This window comes from Dipodomys spectabilis, unplaced genomic scaffold (assembly GCF_019054845.1).
Source record: "Dipodomys spectabilis isolate Male_0828 unplaced genomic scaffold, ASM1905484v1 ptg000618l, whole genome shotgun sequence".
Lineage (NCBI taxonomy): Eukaryota > Metazoa > Chordata > Mammalia > Rodentia > Heteromyidae > Dipodomys > Dipodomys spectabilis.
The window spans coordinates 59863-77657 of NW_024871295.1; the positions used below are offsets into that span (position 1 = coordinate 59863).

Sequence of the window (17795 nt, forward strand, 5' to 3'; positions counted from 1 at the left end):
AAGCTCTGGCACCTACGTTCACACCCAGTACAGAAGAAAAATATTTGACTCTCCCAAATCTTAGAGTTTATTGGGACCCGGTGGTTTTTTGTGTGTGGGGAAAAGGCCATAATGTTTCAAACTGCACATCAGGTGACTGAGCTTGATGCATTCATCTCCAGCAGGAGAACCAATCTGGTGTTCTTTTAGGACCCTCATACATTTATTTTATTGCTATTTTTAAAAATAGCAGTCATAATAATATGTGCCTCAGGAAGGCTGTAGCTGGAGCCAGATGAGGTAATTTACTCCTGGTGCCAGTGTCTGGCGTGTACATTGTAGATGCTTGCTATATTATTTTGCTCTGGAATTTGCTATGGATTGCCCGTAATCCTATTCAGAAGGCTGAGATCTGAGGATGGTTTGAACCCAGCCCAAGCAGAGAAAAGTCCTGGAGTCGCTTTATCTCGTTAATTGCAAAAAGGTGGAAGTGGAGCTGTAACTCCTGATGAAGCACTAGCTTTGAGTACAAAAGCTCAAAGGTAGCACCCAGGCTGAGTTTAAGCCCCAAGATGCCCCCCCCCCAAAAAAAAACAGTACTCATTACCTGATTTATGTCAGGTATAACATCTTAGTAATATTTTTTTTAAAAAATAAAAAGGTGGAGGGACTGATGTAGCAGCATGAAGCCTAAAACATGCAAGGTCCTTGAGTTCAAACCTAGAACCAGCCCTAAGCATCAGGTGGTGACCTTAGGATGAGGTTTCCTGGGCTGGATGTCACTCCCACACCCAGGAGGCTGCAAAGAAAGATCTGTCCTTCAGTAGAGCAGATCAGAATTTAATCTGCTATGCATTACTCCCTCTGCATCCAAAGATACAGCCATCTGGTGTGAGCTCTGATTATGTCACCCCACCACAATTTACCAAGAACCATTGTGTAGAACAGGCAGCCAGGTCTGAGGCCCAGGTGTTGGCAGGCCGAACCCCCATTTGTCCTCCCCCAGCCACCCTCACCCATCACACTGCTTCCCTTCCCACAGGACAGCTGCCAGCTATTGGCTGAATGAACAGTTGAACTTGCTACTTTGTGTTCTTACAGAGTGCCTTCAAAGAATGTCTTGACTATGCAAGGCAGTTCACCACCTGGGTTCATAAATCTAATCCCATGAACTAAGCCGAACAAGGCTTAGTGACCAAGTAAGGGACACACTAGGACTCGTTCCAGATGTTTTTATTTTCCCCCTTTTACACAAAACAAAATAGAAGAAATGCAGGATTAAGACCGCCGAAGTACATCATTTGGTAGAACATGTATCCACACATACACACAAATCCAGATAGGAAGACAGCTTATTTACAATGAGGAAACATGTAAAATTAAGGTAGTTGTCATGGACACATTAAAAAAAAAACAGCACGGAAGCCAGGATGGGTAGCAAATTTACAGCGGGTAGGAGGGGAGGTGGCCCTTCAGCAGGGGCCGGTGAACAAGCATCAGTGCAATTTGTCCACAAAACTAGTCACCGCGAATCAGCAGGCTACCAAGTGTTCCCAACTATGTCACAGTTTGGCCCTCGGGTTCAAACCTACAAATTTCAACTAAAATCCTAGGGGCTAAGAGGAAAGGGTGCTTCTGAGAAGCTTTCCAAGTCACAAAATCCACACATCTAGATCAAAGGCCAACCTGCCAAGTCTGCTCTCTGCAGCAGCCACGGCTGTTTCTGAGAAACAGTGGAGGAAGACACCAGCTACCCCTATGCAAACCTGTGGCCGCCGAACACAATTTCTGATGCTTTTGAAGGCTTTTTGTGGTCTTAAGATTTGTAGATTGTTTTCTTTTCTACTGCAGAGAATCTGAACTAAACATAGGAAGACTTGTGCCCCGACTGACTGGTCTTGGAGTAAAAGTCACAGATGTCTTAACCTACTGCAGACTTGAGGTCTCACTACATTTGCCTTAACAGGCATGCTACAAACCCAACTCTAATCTTGAAGTAAGGAGTCCCGAGCCTTTGAGAACTGAGCAACTTGAGGCAGAAGCCAGGGGAAGAGTACTCTAGTCCTGTCAAAATCTTCACAGGGACATCACCAGTGTTTCCTAGATATGGCTACGCTGGACAGGCACGGGGAGGAGGAGGGTGCTGAGGAGGGTGCGGAATGCACTTCATTTGTTCCCTGGGCATTCTCCCATGCTCGAGAGACAGAATGAGGAATGACTAAATGTTGATTGGTCTTTTCACAAGTAGTAAATGTGTTCTCTATATTCATGAAGCCAGGCAGTTTGGGAGCAGACTGTGGAAGCAGCTTCCTGTAGCCACGGGCCACTATGGTCCACGTAGCTAGTGCACATGTCAACCTGCATCCCAAGTCACTGCTAACTGCATCCTATTATTCTAAAGCAAAATGCTGATCCTGGGGGAGGAAAATCAAGGTCACACTCACTAGCAAGTTGTCCCTTTAAGGCCAACTAACAAGAACTCACCCAGCTACACTTGACTTAAAAGACACTACGCACAAGGCCTAACTGGGCAAGTGTGAATTCCTATGAACTAAGGGCAGAGAGAAGGAGAGCAAAGCGCTACTGTGTAACATTGTACAATCCAGATAGCGTGGAAGAAAGTGTTCAGGGCTGGCTGGACTCCACGAGCCACAACACACTACTCATTTTTCTTTTCCTTTTGCTTGAGAAGCTTGTTTATCTCCCTCTTGGCCATTCCAGTGTACCTCGAGATGATTCCATGTTGATTTAGTCCAGGAAACAGTAGCAAGGAAGTCACTTAAAAGCAACACACAAAGTTAGGAGGCAGCCATGAACATCTGACAGAAGGTAGGCCTGGCTCTCTAGAAGCAATGTGAAACCCACTGGCTCCCATGAGGACTTCTGCTCCTGTGCTCCCCCTACTCTCCTGCATCCCTCTCCCTTTGGCACATCACTTCCTGTCTTGGTTAGGAAGCTGCCTCTCCCTCTTCCTGAAACCAAGGACTATCAGTCCTCAATCACCTTCCCATCTCCTCCCAAGTCCCCTGGCCAGTTTCTTAAACCTGGTAAATACTTGGGTATTTGTTTATTGGCCAAGCTACAGTTGGACCTCACTGACCACCCTGTGCCTGTAGTTGATCTGCACAGACTTACCAATCAGGTAGGTGAGGAGGAGGTTGTGGACCTGCTGTCCCACCCAAGCCACAGCAGAAAGAAGGATGATCATGCCCAGGAAGTACTAGCAAAGGAAATGAAAAGTTATCAACCCCAAGAACAGACCTGATAGGCTACTTAGCAAGTTAGTGTCACCATTTTCCCACGTGTACATAACATCAAAACATCATGACATAGAAATGTCTCCATGAATACCCCTCTCTCATGTAGTTAATGTACGCTAATAACAAAAACCAGGGCTAGGAATGTGGCTTAGTGGTAGTGTTTGCCTAGCATGTATGAAGCCTTGGACTCAATTCCTTAGTACCATGTAAACAGAAAAATCCAGAAGTAGCATTGTGACTCAAGTGGTAAAGTGCTACCTGTGAGCAAAAGAAACTCAGAGACACAGCCCAGGCCCGGAGTTCAAGCCCCCGCACTAGCAAAAAAAAAAAAAAGTCAAACATAATACAACTTTAACTGTTCAAAGGTTAGAAAAAGAGCTGGGCGCCAGTGGCTCACACCTGTAATCCTAGCTACTCAGGAGACTGAGATCTGAGGATCGTGGTTCAAAGCCAGCCTGGGGAGGAAAATCCGTGAGACTCATCTCCAATTAAACACCAGAAAACCAGAAGTGGCGCTAGGGGTTCAAGTGGTACAGCCCTTGCCTTGAGTTGAAGAGCTGAGGGACAGCGCCCAGCCCAGAGTTCAAGCCCTACAACTGACAAAAAATAAATAAATCTATGCCATCTACAAAACCTATAAAAAAAAACTCAGATTTACTTTATAAGACTTGATTTGCATTTCCTCTTAGACTGTAAGTCTATGTATAGATTAAATGTTTCACAATGTAAATTATGCTCTCTACCAATCAATAAGTTTATTGATTCATGTGAAGCTGAGAGGGTGTACTTTCTTCAGCAAGAAAAAGAAACAGGCTAGGCATGTCCATAATCCCTACAGGAGGATTGTGGTTCAAAAGCCAGCCTAGGCAAAAAAGCTAGTTGAGACTATCTCACAAAGCCAACTTGAATGTGGTAGTGTATGCCTTTAGTTCCAGCTATACAGAAGGATCACAGTCTAAGGCCAGCTCTCAGAAAAGTCTGAGACTCTACCTGAAAAGTAAAACAAAAAAGCTAGGGTTTGGCTCAAGTGTTTGAGTGTTGCAAAGCAAGCCAACACCTGAATTAGAAAAAGAAAAAAAAAAACCTCAAATACCACACACACACACACACACACACAAAAAGGCAAAAAGAAACAAAACTTTGCCAACTATAATAAAAAATTAGCCAGGTGCTGGTGGCTCAGACGTGTAATCATAGCTACTGAGGCGGCTAATATCTGATGATTGTGGTTTGAAGTCAGTCTGGGCAGAAAAGTCCATGAGTCTCTTATCTCCAATTCAACACTATAAAACAAGAAGTAGAGCTGAGGCTCAAAGTATTAGAGTGCTAGCCTTGAACAAAAGAGCTCAGGTATAGCACCCAGACCCTGAATTTAAGCTCTACCACCACCACCAAAAAAAAAAAACAGTAAAACATAATCTGTAACTTTCAATGATTCAGTCTAATAGAGAAAAATATTATTTTTGGAGACAGTTTTTCTCTAGGGAGTCAGATAACATCAAATTCAATTGTCCTGCCTTAGGCTTCTGAGTGCTAGGCTTGTAGGTGTGTGCTACAATACCTCGCTGAGTATTTATGAATGCATTTACAAGTTGCACCAGGTTAATAAGAACGTGTGCCGATTTTTTTGTTGTTTTTGGAAGTACTGGGATGGAACTAGGGCTCTTTCATTAGTTGGGCAAGCAGAAGCTCTACCACTGAGCCTTGCCCCCAACCTTTTACTTAACTATTAAAGCAAAAATGCTATCACTGGACTGCAGTCAAGTCCAAAATAAACTTACAATTTTGCTTTACACTTAAGTGAAAGAATAAGACTAAAAAGTACCACTTTAGGCTTCTCTTCCTTTATTGTAAAGAGGCGTTTCCACCAGCCCACAGCTCTGCGTCGGGTTTTTACTAGATTGCTGCAAATCTCATGGAATCTCTGCTGTTGTTCAGTAGTCCTAAAAAACAGTTTTCCTCTTTGTTATAAGCAGGTGTCTGCAGTACACAGAAACATACCATCCTCACAGACTTAAAGAGGTAATTCCAGCTCAATTCAGGGGACTGAAGTCTGGGCTATGCTAGGCAAGTACCCTATCACTGAGCTACATGACCAGCCCTGACTATCTTCTAAAGAGACTCAATAGAAATATTGGTTCACCACTACCTCTATGTAGGTGAAAAGTTACTGCACCTTTAAGATACTTTATAAATCTGACGTTATTACATTTTTCAGATTCTATTAAACCCTGCATTGTATCTGCATCCTGCATCCAACTAAAGTTGAAAACTCTGCAGCAGGATATCACTACTGGTATTCAAAGCATAACATCGACTAGGCTGCACACATTTGATGCCAGGGCAGTAAGAACTAGCTCAAACACAAGTTCTTTAGTGAGGGAAATTAAAGAGCCATAAAAACCTAGCGAGACCTTCTGAGAAAGCCTTATTTCTTCCAGGTGCTGATTTTAAAAGCAAACAAACAAGCCTGTATTGTCTTTGCTGCACACTTACAGGCTGACGGTAGGTAGGATGACCTGTGTAGGCCTTCCCTCCTCCAGACCTCCAGGGAAATTGCAGCTGCAAACTGACAAGGATTCTACAAAGCTCAGGAACTTCTTGCAACTGATTAGCCCTTCCATGTTGCCCACGGTCAAGGCTAAATGGTGTCTCTGTGCTTCTTTCCCACAACATCATTCCACTGAGATGAAATAACACAAATTGCCCAGTAGGGCTGCGGTGGGGCTCAATGCTAGAGCGCTTAGACTTATAGCCTGTGCAAGGCCCAGCCTCTGTCTCTAGCACTGAACTGATCACCAGGAACCTCGTCCCATTACCAACCCATCCAGTGAGGGAAATATCCTTTGAGGGAAACATGCACTGAGCCCACAACTAACACAAACACTTCCAAAATGTGAATGTGTGCTTAAAGAGCCACAAAGTACACACTTAAATTCTTCTTTTGGGCTGGGAAGTTGGCTCAATGGTAGAGTGCTTGCCTTGCATGCATGAGGCCCTGGGTTTGATTCCTCAGCACCACATAAGCAGAAGAAAAAAAAAAAAAAGAAGCTGGAAGTGGCACTGTGGCTCAAGTGGTAGAGCGCTAGCCTTGAGCTGAAGAGCTGAGGGACAGCATCCAGGCCCAGAGTTCAGGCCCCATGACCGGACCAAAAACAAAAACAAAAAACAAATCTTTTTTCGCCCAAATTTTATTATTTGCTATCATCTGGGAACAAAAACAAAAAACTAAAGAGCCTAGATCTCTGGAGGCTGAGATCTGAGGATCATGGTTCAAAGCCAGCCCAGGCAGGAAAGTCCTTGAGACTCTTATCTCCAATAAACCATTCAGAAAACTTGAAGTGGTGCTGTGGCTCAAGAGGTAGAGCATTAGCTTTGAGCTGAAGAGCTGAGGGACAGCGTTCAGGCCCAGAGTTCAAGCTCCTTGACAGACAAAAAACAAAAAACTCTAAAGGCACAAGTAGAAATCTAATGTAAAATAAATAAGAAAGAATCCATTCCAACATGTAGTATGGCTCATTTGGGGAAATGCTCACACACTCCCTATAATGGGGACCAAAGTGTGTGTGAGGGAGTATATGTATGTGTTCACACATGCCCGAATGCTAAGCAACATTCTACATTGAGAAGTAAGAAAACTAGCAACTGAGTTATTTGGATGAAAGGTGAGAAATTCAACAATGTAGGGAGAAGTTAAAATCATTTTCATATGATCCTGACTATATAACAATCATCTTAGGAACATAAAACAATCACACAGAGAATGGTATGAACCAGAGCAATCACCACTTGTATACAGCGTGCATCTTCTGAGCTATGCATTTGCTATGCATTTGGCTAACTACGTCAATGTACCAGCAACTTCGTCTTAAACCCACCAGCAATCTGAAAATGAAAAGGTCACAGTATGTCACAATATCTAGGACTCTGAAAGATTAGCTGTTTAATACAGATTTGCTAAATGAGGGCTGAGATGAAGCTACAGGGTACAGTGTGTCTGTAGCGTGTATGAGGCTCTGGGCTCCACCCTCAGCACCACAAAACAGTCACATTAAATGAATGTGGATCAAAACTAACTAGCTTTCATATTCATTCATTTGTGAAGCTGGTATTATTCCACTATCTTAAATATCAATGCAAATGTAAATTTGCAACGATTATGAAAAGCACACTGAGTTCCATCAGAAACATGACTTTGAAAAAAAAACTCAAAAAAAAACATGAGCTCTATTAAGCCTATGGTTGATCATAAAGGATCTATGGTGATGTAAGCACTGGAAATCCATGATTTCTAGCTGAAATCAGCTAAGAAATTCCTCACATAAAAGTAATAAATGTGGGGCTAAGAATGTGGCTTAGCAGTAGAGTGCTTGCCAGGCATACATGAGGCCCTGGGCTCAATGCCTCAGTATCACATAAAAATAATAATAAATGTATCTGATGATACCTGATGGCTACAGAATTGTCTACACTTGACTATAGCACATAAGTCCAACCACCAAAATCAGTAACTTCTCCAAAATGACTGCCAAGTCACTTTGCCACTTACCATTTATTGGAGCCAAAAATCCTGGGCGCCAGAACAGGAACAAGGTAGTCAGCCAAGCATAAAAACATAACAAAACAGGAAACACCGGACAGCACTGATGGATCTAGATAATAGATAATCCTGTTGTTGTTTTTTTTAAAAAAAAAAGAAAAGAAAGAAAGACATCAGCTGAGGTTGGAAAAGCGCAGTCATTCTTCCTAACCGAAGACTTTATTCCCTCAGTCCAAGGTTCTGAGAGCCAGCATCTGCTGTCATTTGCACATTTTCACTGAGTGGTTTTTCCAGAGGCTTCATTACATCATGATGTCATGTTACAGTTACTGAAAAGATAAAAAATTAGAAGCTCTTTTGGATCCTCAATGTTTTTTAAGAATAAGGCCAGGCATTGGTGGTTCATGGCTATAATCCTAGCTTCTCAGGAGGCTGAGATCTGAGGCTTGCAGGTTAGAGGCTAACCCAGGCAGGAAACTATGAGACTCTCCAAATAATCACCAAACAGCCATAAGTGGAGCTGTGGCTCAAGTGGCAGAGCATTAGCCTTGGGCACAAAAGCTCAGGGACAGCTCCCAGGTCCTGAGTTCAAGCCCAGGAAAGGCAAAAAAAAAAAAAAAAAAAGGGAAGTGGTGCTGTGGCTCAAGCAGTAGAGCACTCGCCTTGAGCTGAAGAGCACAGGGACAGCGCCCAAGCCGAGCCCAAGCCCCACGACTAACCCCCCCAAAAAAAAGTCAGGGAAGGGGAGTTGAGGCAAGTTAAGAGTCATGATTTATTGAACTGGAATTGGTTGCATTTGCATAAGTTCTAGGTAATGAGCCTATGAGAAGAAACTTCTTTAGGGTTTATGTATTACATAGCCGAGTAATCCAATAGCTGACTTACAGAAACACCAGAGAGACCACACCAATGATGGCAGGTGGGAAGCAGGCTCTCTCCCACCGCAGGACTTTATCAGCTACCAGCATCACTTCTCCCCATCCTTGCAGCTGCTCCTCCAGATTCGCAGTTTCTGCAGCCTACAGAGGACCCACATTTAATGTGATCATACCCTTTGTGGCTCCTACAGAGTAAGATTCTTCCAAGGCACTGAATACAATAATACCTCTTAAGCAATTCACTGTCTTAAACCACCTGAATCTCTGCAGTGAGAAACAGGGGGAAGGAAAAAAACACCCTAAACTTTAATGGCTCAAACCCTAACTCTTAAAGAATTTGAAACAAAAAGAGCCCAACACAGTTAACTAATCTCCCAAAATTCATAAACAAAGAGTCACAGGGCATTGCCCAAGGTTAAAGTTTATTTCAGGTGGTTAGAATTGATCTGCTGTTTTGTCCTTTCATTGATTTAAACCCTTCTAAACCCATTAGGAAAGCTTTCCCTGAACAGCACATTCAATCTCTAAAATAGCTCTTTGTGCTAGAATCAAACATTGGCAGTCAGAAGTAAGGAAATCCATCCACTTTCCCTAATTACATATGACACTTTGAACCCAATGGTATCTCCTCAACACTGTTTCTGAACACTTATCAAGGAATTCCACTAGACTTCCAACTGCCCAGCAAATCTGACAGCCAAGGCACACCTCCAGAATGAGCCAATGTCTCAAAAGCCCTTGAGCTGATCTATGGCAGGAAAAGAAAAAAGGTTCAGCAGGTATTTGGGTACATTCATCACTGAGAAATATGCAAATTGGATATAACTCACATTCATTTTAATAAAGATCTTGTCTGTGCTATACAATTGTCACTGGGGTAGCCTCAAAATTCCTGACTTCATGTCCCAGGAAAACTATTTTATATGTTTATACTTCAACTACCTTTTCCCCAAACCCAAAAAGGTATTGCTACTATTTCTGTTTTACAGACGAAGAAACTGAGATGCCCTGTGGTTAGCAGCCTGGAACGCAGAACTCCAAGGCCAGAGGCTCGCTTTTCTTAATGTCATAATGACTGCTTTGCAGGAAGGACTAGTTGGGCTGGGGGAATCATGATCTCTATGCCAGGATCTGCCATTTCAACACAACAAACCTGGGCAACTACTTTGTGTCTAAGCTAATCCTCTTAAATAAAGGAGCCATGAGGGGGAAAAAAAAAAATTAAAAGGAAACCACGGGGGTGTGAGTGTAGAAGAGGCCATGAGCTTATAAAAACCAACGCAAAGAGACAATCAGGCACAGCCAAAAGTTCAATGCACTTATCTAGGAGGATCTTAGAGGTGCACCAGCCCAAAGTGAAGTTTGGTTTCTCTTCCCCACTCGGGTACACAGCTGCCTCTTATGGACCGGGAGGAGAGGAGAAGCCTAATGTTGAAATGCAAAACTACCTTCCCATCCTTGCCTAGACGGTGCGATCAATTTTGTAACGTACTTCGTCTGTCCTCCCCGGACCCTGCCTCCCGCACTTCCCCGGCCTCCCCGATTGCTCTAAAAGTAGTCTCCAGTACCCCGTGACCCCCCCACCCCCCCGCGCCCGCCCGGTCCGGACGGCTGGACCCCACCCGCGGGTCTCCGCCGAGGCAGGTGGTGCCAGTTCTCCCCTCCTCCGCGGCAACCTTTGACCTTCCACGCCGGCGCAGGTTTTTAGGGAGGAACGAAGGCAAGTTCAGATCCCCGAGGGGGAGGAGGGAGGAGCCCGCTGCGGGCCCGGGGGTGCCGAAAGCCACCGACAAGGCCTCCGGCCCCGTCGGCACCCCAGGTTCACTTCCGGCCGCCAGCCCCCGACCCTACTCGTGTCATTCAACGCGAGCCCCCCATAGGGGACGTTCGGGGGTCTACCGGACCGGTGACAGCCCGCACCCCGCCCCCGGGAGCCCCGGAGCCCCGCGTCAGGGCCGGATCCGGGAACCCCGCGAACGGCGGGCCCGGCCCCGCCGAGCCCACTCAAGCCTGGACGCCTCCTGACGGACGGGCACCCAGGACTCACCAGCAGGTTGGTACATCGGTTATCTCCCTCCGCCATCGTTCCTGAGCGAGCGAACGAGGAAACCGAGCGAGCGAACGAGCGGCAGCCACCGCCAGACCCAACAGCCCACCAGACTCCCGCACGGCGCCCCCAACGCGGGGGAACGCCCCGTGGGCCGCTTATATAGGCCGGCCGTCGTTCCCGACAGCCTTTGCGAGGCTCGCTTCTCATTGGACCATTCGAGCTCAGCCTCCGGGGAAGTTAGACCAACCGCTGCACAGCGCATGGCTTGAAATCCAGGTCAAAGGAGAGAGAGAAGAGCCGAGGCAGCCTCCCCTCCCCCGCCCCCAGACGGAGGGACGCTGACCAATCGGCGTCCAGGGGGGCGTGCCCCGCCCACGGCGGCCGGAAGCCGTTCAACTGCCGCCCGCCGGGGGGCGCGGTCTTGACCTTCCCCACCTTCCCCTTCCGCCCCGGGGGCTCCGGTTCCCACCTGGGTTGCGTCGGGGAACCGGCGCGGGGGGGTGATGGAGCCGCGGTCGGGAAACCCGAGTGGAAGAAGTGTGCCACGCCGGGAGGAGGATGGACACGGGACGGCTGAGCGCCGGCGGCCGCCCGCCTGCTGGTGGAGGGAGCCGTGCAGCCGGCACCCCAGCCCCGGCCCGGCCGCGGCGGAGGGTCGAGGCGACCCGGCTTTCACCGTGACCTCCTGACCCGGGGGTGTTCCCGGGAAGGCCTGTCCACCCAGGGCCCGCTTTGTGTTTTCCGGCCGTTTGGGGAGGTGCTCAGTGCCCCCGCCGGAGCGCTGTGGGCGCTGGAGGAAGTCGGCTGCGGTGACCCCTCCAACCAGCGTTTCAGCTCTCAATACCGACGGTCTGTGGGCGAGGAATGTCCGGGTGCGTCGGATCGGTTCGCTTTTACCCCTGAATGGTCGACTTGTGATGGGATTGAATTTCAATGATTTCCAAGCGCCCGCCAGGTTTTGGAAAGTTCAGGCAAGTCGTGAAGTAATGTTCTAGAAATTAGCAAACAGGTCACGGACCGCCCCCTGAATGAAGGAGCAAAAGGCGGAAGGACTGAGTGTCCTGGAAAGGTGTTTGTTTGGCCACGGATCGTTTTTGACGAGTGGGGTCTGAAAGGGTCTGCACCAGTGCCAGCACTTCGCTGAAGCCTTCGCATGAGGAAATGTTGGGGTCGACGACAGGTTGTCCAGTCAGCTGTTGGGACCCCCCCCCCCTCACACACTGGGGAAGATCTTAACGCCCTGAAATGTGTTGGAGGAGCAAGCCGTCTGCCACTTCTTCACAAGAAAACTTAAAAGGACGCAAGCACTCACTGCGGGGTGAGTGACTTCATACCCACTTCCAAAGGAGAGCCTGCATTAAGCTTTAAAAGCAGATCTACTTTGTGAACTCAGCTGTTGCTACAGAATACTTGTTTTTTACTCAAGTTCCCGGTGTACAACCTAAGAAGAAAGGTGGGGTAAAAGCAGCAGTTTTTCTGGAGCATGACATGTCTTGGTCCTCCTGGTACTGAGGCTTGAACTCAGGGCCTGAGAGCACTGTCCCTCAGCATTTTTGCCCTATCATATTTGTACCCTATCACTGAGCCACTGTCTTTCCCCCCCCCACCCCTCCTTCCCAGCCTCAAACCTCAATCCTCAGATCACTGCCTCCTGAGTAGCTAGTATTAGAGTAAGCCACTGGCACCTGGCCAGCTTTCTTCTGTTTTTGTACCACAAAGGAAGTGAATTTTCAAAATATGCAGGATGATTAAGCTGTTAAATCCTAGAGGAATCTTGCAGCAAGAAATGTAATCTTCAGAACATTTCCTGTTTTCCTTCAGAGTTCTGAAGGAATATGCATCTGTCAGTAAGAATCTGGAGTTTTTACTTCATTTCCAAAATTGTGCTTTTATTAAGTTGGCCCTTAATGGATTTTGCCATTGAAGTAAATTTTCTTTCAAGTGCTGCTCAAAAATACTATTGAAAGCATTTACTTCTTTGAGAAGGTTACAGTACTTAGATTTTTGAAGGTAAACAGTGCTTAAAGGGGCATTGGGGAGGAGACATCATGATCCAAGTCTTTAAGTTTTTCTGGAACCTACTTCAATAAATTCAGACCTTAAATGTTGTATCTTTTTAAGACTGAACCTTTATTTTCTGAAAAACAAGTATTTCATACAATCTTCGCCATGTTAATGCAAATATGCTCAGTAGGCATTTTTGTTTCCAAAAGATGCATTATCAACTTTTTCAGGAAGCTGGTGTGATTTATTCAACTTTTAATCTTAAATACAATCACAAAATTATGTCCATGAGGAGGTATTTCCACCTTTTATACAGAGATGCCACTATTTATACAGTGTTTTGTAGGACAAGAAGATTAAGTTCAACTCAACTTGCTCTTATAATAATACGGGAGAAAACAAGTGTGGTGTGAGATCGCTGCCACTGACATTACAGGTGGAAACATAGGAGAAACTTAAACCAGAAAAATAAGTGACACAAGAACTTGAAACAGAAGCTGAAACTTCAACTGTCCAGTAAAAGAAAAATATGTATGTATATATGTATAATCAGCCTGTTTTGGAAGAAAAGCATTCTAAATGTCTACATTTCAGAACATGCAATTTTAAGAGGTTACCATTTCTTCAAAAATGCTAATTGACAGTTTTTACATTAGCGCAAGTTTTTCCTAGTAAGCCCAGACAAATTCTCATGGAAAGCAAGGGACCCTGCCTAAGGGATTGCTTTACAAGCTAACACTTGAACCCAAAAAGCTTCTCTCAGTGAGTTTACCCTTTTAATAATAAAGCTAGTGACACTGCTATCCAGGCCAAAAAGCAGGAAAATCACAGCAAACCTTCAGGGCTTCATAATATAGTGAATTTCTCCCTCTTCAACATTTGGAAATTTTCATAATGCTAGATTTTCCCCACAGGAGAAATCTCTCTACCACCCTAATACTGAAAGCAAAATTCACCTCTTTAAAGAGACCCTTGTTTTAAAAGGGAAAAGTTCTAGTCCTAAATCTACTGGCATTTAATAAGCTCAGCAAAATATAAACTGGGACACTGGTGTTAATACTAAACATACATTTTTTTAAAAATGCTTAAATGTGCTCATAGTAATGCATTCACTGGTATTTGCTGTATGTAAGTAGTAACAAGCTAACTGTAGGTGCTTTTACTACTATGAAAAGAATCCAGAGAAAAGAAGAACCAGCTCCTTTGATTTTTAGTACTGCCAAACAAGTAAGCCCCCAGAGTAATACAAAAAAGTGGAGGAAAAAAAGTAGGCCAGGAAGACTTTTTTGATTCAAAGTACTGCCTACAGTACCCTGAACTAAGGACCTAAGATTGCACATCAACTCTAATATTTGGCTGTACTTGCATTGCCCTGCTCAGCATTTTTTTTAAAATGGCTCTTTCCTTAAATTTCACATATCAGAACAATCACAATTAAATAATCAAAAACACACAATGCTGGTAACACCAAACACTGGACAATACTAAGAAAACTACTTCCTAAGCTGTTAAGGGCAGAAGTGATGGATATTTTTCTTTGTAGTACAAGTCCTCCCCCAGAACCTGGGGACTTAGCTCTAAAAACAGCAACTCAGGAAAGAAAATCAAGAGTCTGACTGCCAGTTTGCACACAGAAATCTCACTTAGCTTAAAAAAACTCAAGTGTCAGACAAAAAAGAACCCTCATCACTCAAAAAACTATGTTATGAACTCATGACCAGAAACAGAAATTAGACACACTGAGTAGAAAAACAGAAATAGCTCCACTACACTATTAAAAACCCACAATCAACTAAAAATTCAGACTAGTCTAGCCAATTAAAGACAACATTTAAGAGAAAACTCCAATTTCCAAGGGTACTTTGAAAAGAAAAGGTTGTAAATTACTCTGTACCCCCTGAATCTTGGAAGAGAGTGGAGGGGTGGAGAAAGCGAAAGGGGGGAGTAAAAGGGGGATAGACACAAAAGACATATCCCTGGTTCTCCATGGTATTCTGTTGACAAGCGTATGACTTCAAAACTATAGCACTCTAATGTTACATTATTTCACAAAATAATCCCCCAAACACGGCCCTGACTTGTCTGACAAGGCCTTTTACCAAAGTTTACACTAGATGGCTCTGCGCAACAGTGCAGAAGCCACCAAACCCACCAAAGGAAGAGTCTTACCTAGAGTGCAGTGAAGAACACCCTTTGAAGTCCTCTGTGAACGGAGCCCTATAACTAACTACACACATATTGTACACGCCACAGTGTTCTCTAAGGGACTATTTTAAAATACAAGTGATGGATCGTTTTCCAGAGGCACATGTTTCTTGAAATAAAGCTGTCTTGTTTATGCTTGGATAAGGTGCCAGGTACCTCTGATGCCTGAAAACGGGCAGTAAAATTCACCTATTTCACTCATCTTTACCCACATAGGAAGATGCAATTTCTGAATGCTACCTCTATGGACAAACAAGTGTGCATGGGTTTTCTCCTGGTGACAGAGAATTTGCTCAAAAGACCAATCTTTAGAGCAGAGGTAATCAGGTGGCTAGTACAATAACCCCAAAAAGCGAATAGGAAGCCAAGCAGCCTGCAAAATACAATATGGCGTCATTATTCCAGCAATGTTGTTTTGACAGTGAAAATGAGAGTTCAAAATCAGGAAAATAAACTTTGGTCCCCTGGATTCTTTAAACTTGCCACTGGACAAATGGGAATTAAAGAATACACCAACTGTCTTGCAAGACTTGGAAGTATTAAGTAGGTACTGAAAACTGAAATTCATTCTCTGGGTAAAGATTACAGGTTAATGGCCCTGAGAACACAGGGAATGCCAAGCCCATGGAGTCTTTCCTTAGTACCCTCCAAGCTTGCCTCCTCTGAAGAGTAGATAGCAGGACATGACGTGACTACTGTCCAAAACTCCAGTGCAAGGGAGATGTGCCCAAACCATTTAGTGTTGCTGTGTGATTTTGACAACCCAAAGGGTGGATTTATTATTTTGATGAAGGGTTTATGTCAAGATCTGATGCTAGGTGGAAAGAAACCGTGGTCATGAATTCTCTATTACTGAACAGCAAGCTAGGAAGATTATGCACACTGTAGGTAAAGCAATGTCAGACTAGTAATGGAACTTAAAAGATGGTAGTTCTCACTTCTGCTGGCATTTCGTGTACATGTCCTAAAATGCTAGGTAAACTAAAGCACTTTTAATTTACATGTCACAGTGCAAAACTTTACACTTTGTAAATTAAAAGTATCAAATGAGAAAACTGAATTAAAAAACATTTCACTCTATCTCCACCAGAACATCACTTTATTGTTAATCTGTCATCAACAATGTATAACTAATAGGTAGGTGTTCTATTCTGGTTTTGTTTAAAGGTAAAAGATTACATCAGATTAGCTACTATCTATAAAAGAAACTACAGCAATCACAGAAGAGGAAAAATTTTAATGACCTCCAAAAAATGCACACCGTAAGGAAAGGGGAGTGCACATTAAATCAAATTCGGGGAGATTCATCACTTTTGAATGCACAGTGACAATTCTGGAAACTGCACATGATAGAATCACAGAAATGACTTAAATAACCAGAATTACATTTTGTATGTGATCATCACGCCTTTAAACAATCCTTGAATTTTCCACGTTATCAGTGGTTTGGGAAAAATTCATTTATCTCTCCAAATGTAACTTAACAGCATTGAGACTGAAGTATATGAAATAGAAGGATTGAAATAAAAGTGATCTGGAAGATGTCTAATCTAGATTAGGTAAACAGGGAGGAGAGGGGCGGGAAGGAATAGGTATCGGTGGGGTGGATTTTTTTTTCCCTTCATTTCAGAAGTCAGTTCTTCCAATGTAGTGTATCTGTTACACAGCTCTCCATTTTCAGTCCATTTCTGAAATTCATGTCGCATAGCCTCTTTGTACTTACTGGTCAACCCAACCAGTACTGTTGCCAAGCAACAAGTATTTCTCCAGAATCTGGATGCATCAAATCTTCCTTGGCTGTGATTTCTTCGCGGCCCCAGTTTTCTCTGTTTCTGTGCGGGGTTTGTTTTCCTGGGTTGCACACACAGGGTCAGGTGGAGTGGAGTTCCAAATCACTCTGTGCTCTGCGGCATCCCCATTTCTCTCTCAGCTAACCTCCTGACACATTTGCAGCTGCAGTGGTGGCAGAAAGACAATCTCCGTGTTCAGGCGGTGAGCTTGCTTTCTTCACCCTTGACCCTGGGGTTGCAGGCCACGGTGTTGGGCGTATCCCTGAGTGCAGCTGTCCTGCAGGACTCACTTCCTAGTGCACCGAGATTTCCTAGGTTTCCTCAGAGTAAGCCCCCAGTCGCATCACCACCGACTGTTGTGTGGCTTTGGATGCCTGAGGCTGAGTTGATTCTGGTGGATGTCTGACCTCGCTTAACCAGACTCATCTACTGTCTTGCCATTCACACCCAGGCTGTCCAACCTTCATACAGCTGAGCCAAGTTATCTAGATTAGTTGCTTCCTTAATGACATAGTCAACCTGTAAAAAGAGGCGGACAAGATTAAAAGAGCATGGAGAACTTGATTTTTTTTTTGGGGGGGGGGGGGGGGAGAGGGGGGATTGATTGTGGGGCTTGAACTCTGGACCTGGGTGCTGTCCCTCAGCTCTTCAACTCAAGGCTAGTGCTCCACCTCTTGAGCCACAGTGGCACTTCCAGTTTTCTGGGGTTTATTGGACATAAGAGTCTCATGGACTTTCCTGCCCAGGCTGGCCTTGAACCGCCATCCTCCTAAGTAGCTAGCATTACAGCTATGAGCCACTGGTACCCGGGCTCCATGGAGAACTTGAAATGACATGTTTGTGCACAAGTTCTAGGAGTTGCCTAAGAGTTTCTAATCACCCAAAGGACAGGTGGCTTCTATGGAGGGAAGAGAGGCTACATCGCAAGACACACATCTTGGGAAAGTGTCTTTAGATAAAGATGTAAGGGGGTTCTCCTCAGCCCATACCTGCTCTTTGAATGTTACCACACAGAATGATGAAGCAAATGTGGACAGAGGTTAAGAGCTACCAAGTCTAGGGCATACTTTTCTATAGGTTTTAAGATTT

The 17795-nt window shown here is 44.7% G+C and overlaps 2 protein-coding genes across 6 annotated transcripts in view; both read right to left on the reverse strand.

Moving 5' to 3' along the window:
- Window positions 1-10840, reverse strand: part of Arl6ip1 (ADP ribosylation factor like GTPase 6 interacting protein 1) — a 32568-nt gene extending 21728 nt beyond the window's left edge. Inside the window, exons 1-6 of one of the 2 annotated variants that reach the window (XR_006146296.1) lie at window positions 10705-10840; window positions 8665-8798; window positions 7789-7908; window positions 5065-5182; window positions 3115-3199; window positions 1395-2757 (exon numbers count right to left, since the gene is read on the reverse strand). Coding sequence is in view for 1 of the 2 variants with exons in the window: in XM_042671396.1 (XP_042527330.1) it covers window positions 2639-2757; window positions 3115-3199; window positions 5065-5182; window positions 7789-7908; window positions 8665-8798; window positions 10705-10740 (612 nt within the window). In the remaining variant the exon portion in view is untranslated. Of the gene's footprint in view, window positions 1-1196; window positions 2758-3114; window positions 3200-5064; window positions 5183-7788; window positions 7909-8664; window positions 8799-10704 lie in introns of those variants that run through there. The other variant, XM_042671396.1, reaches the window with a different exon arrangement.
- A 1976-nt stretch (window positions 10841-12816) lies between these two features.
- Window positions 12817-17795, reverse strand: part of Smg1 (SMG1 nonsense mediated mRNA decay associated PI3K related kinase) — a 94613-nt gene continuing 89634 nt past the window's right edge. For all 4 annotated transcript variants that reach the window (XM_042671393.1, XM_042671392.1, XM_042671395.1 and 1 more), the window contains one exon: window positions 12817-17225. In XM_042671393.1, the coding sequence (XP_042527327.1) occupies window positions 17148-17225 (78 nt within the window). In that variant the 3' untranslated portion in view covers window positions 12817-17147. The remainder of the gene's footprint in view (window positions 17226-17795) is intronic.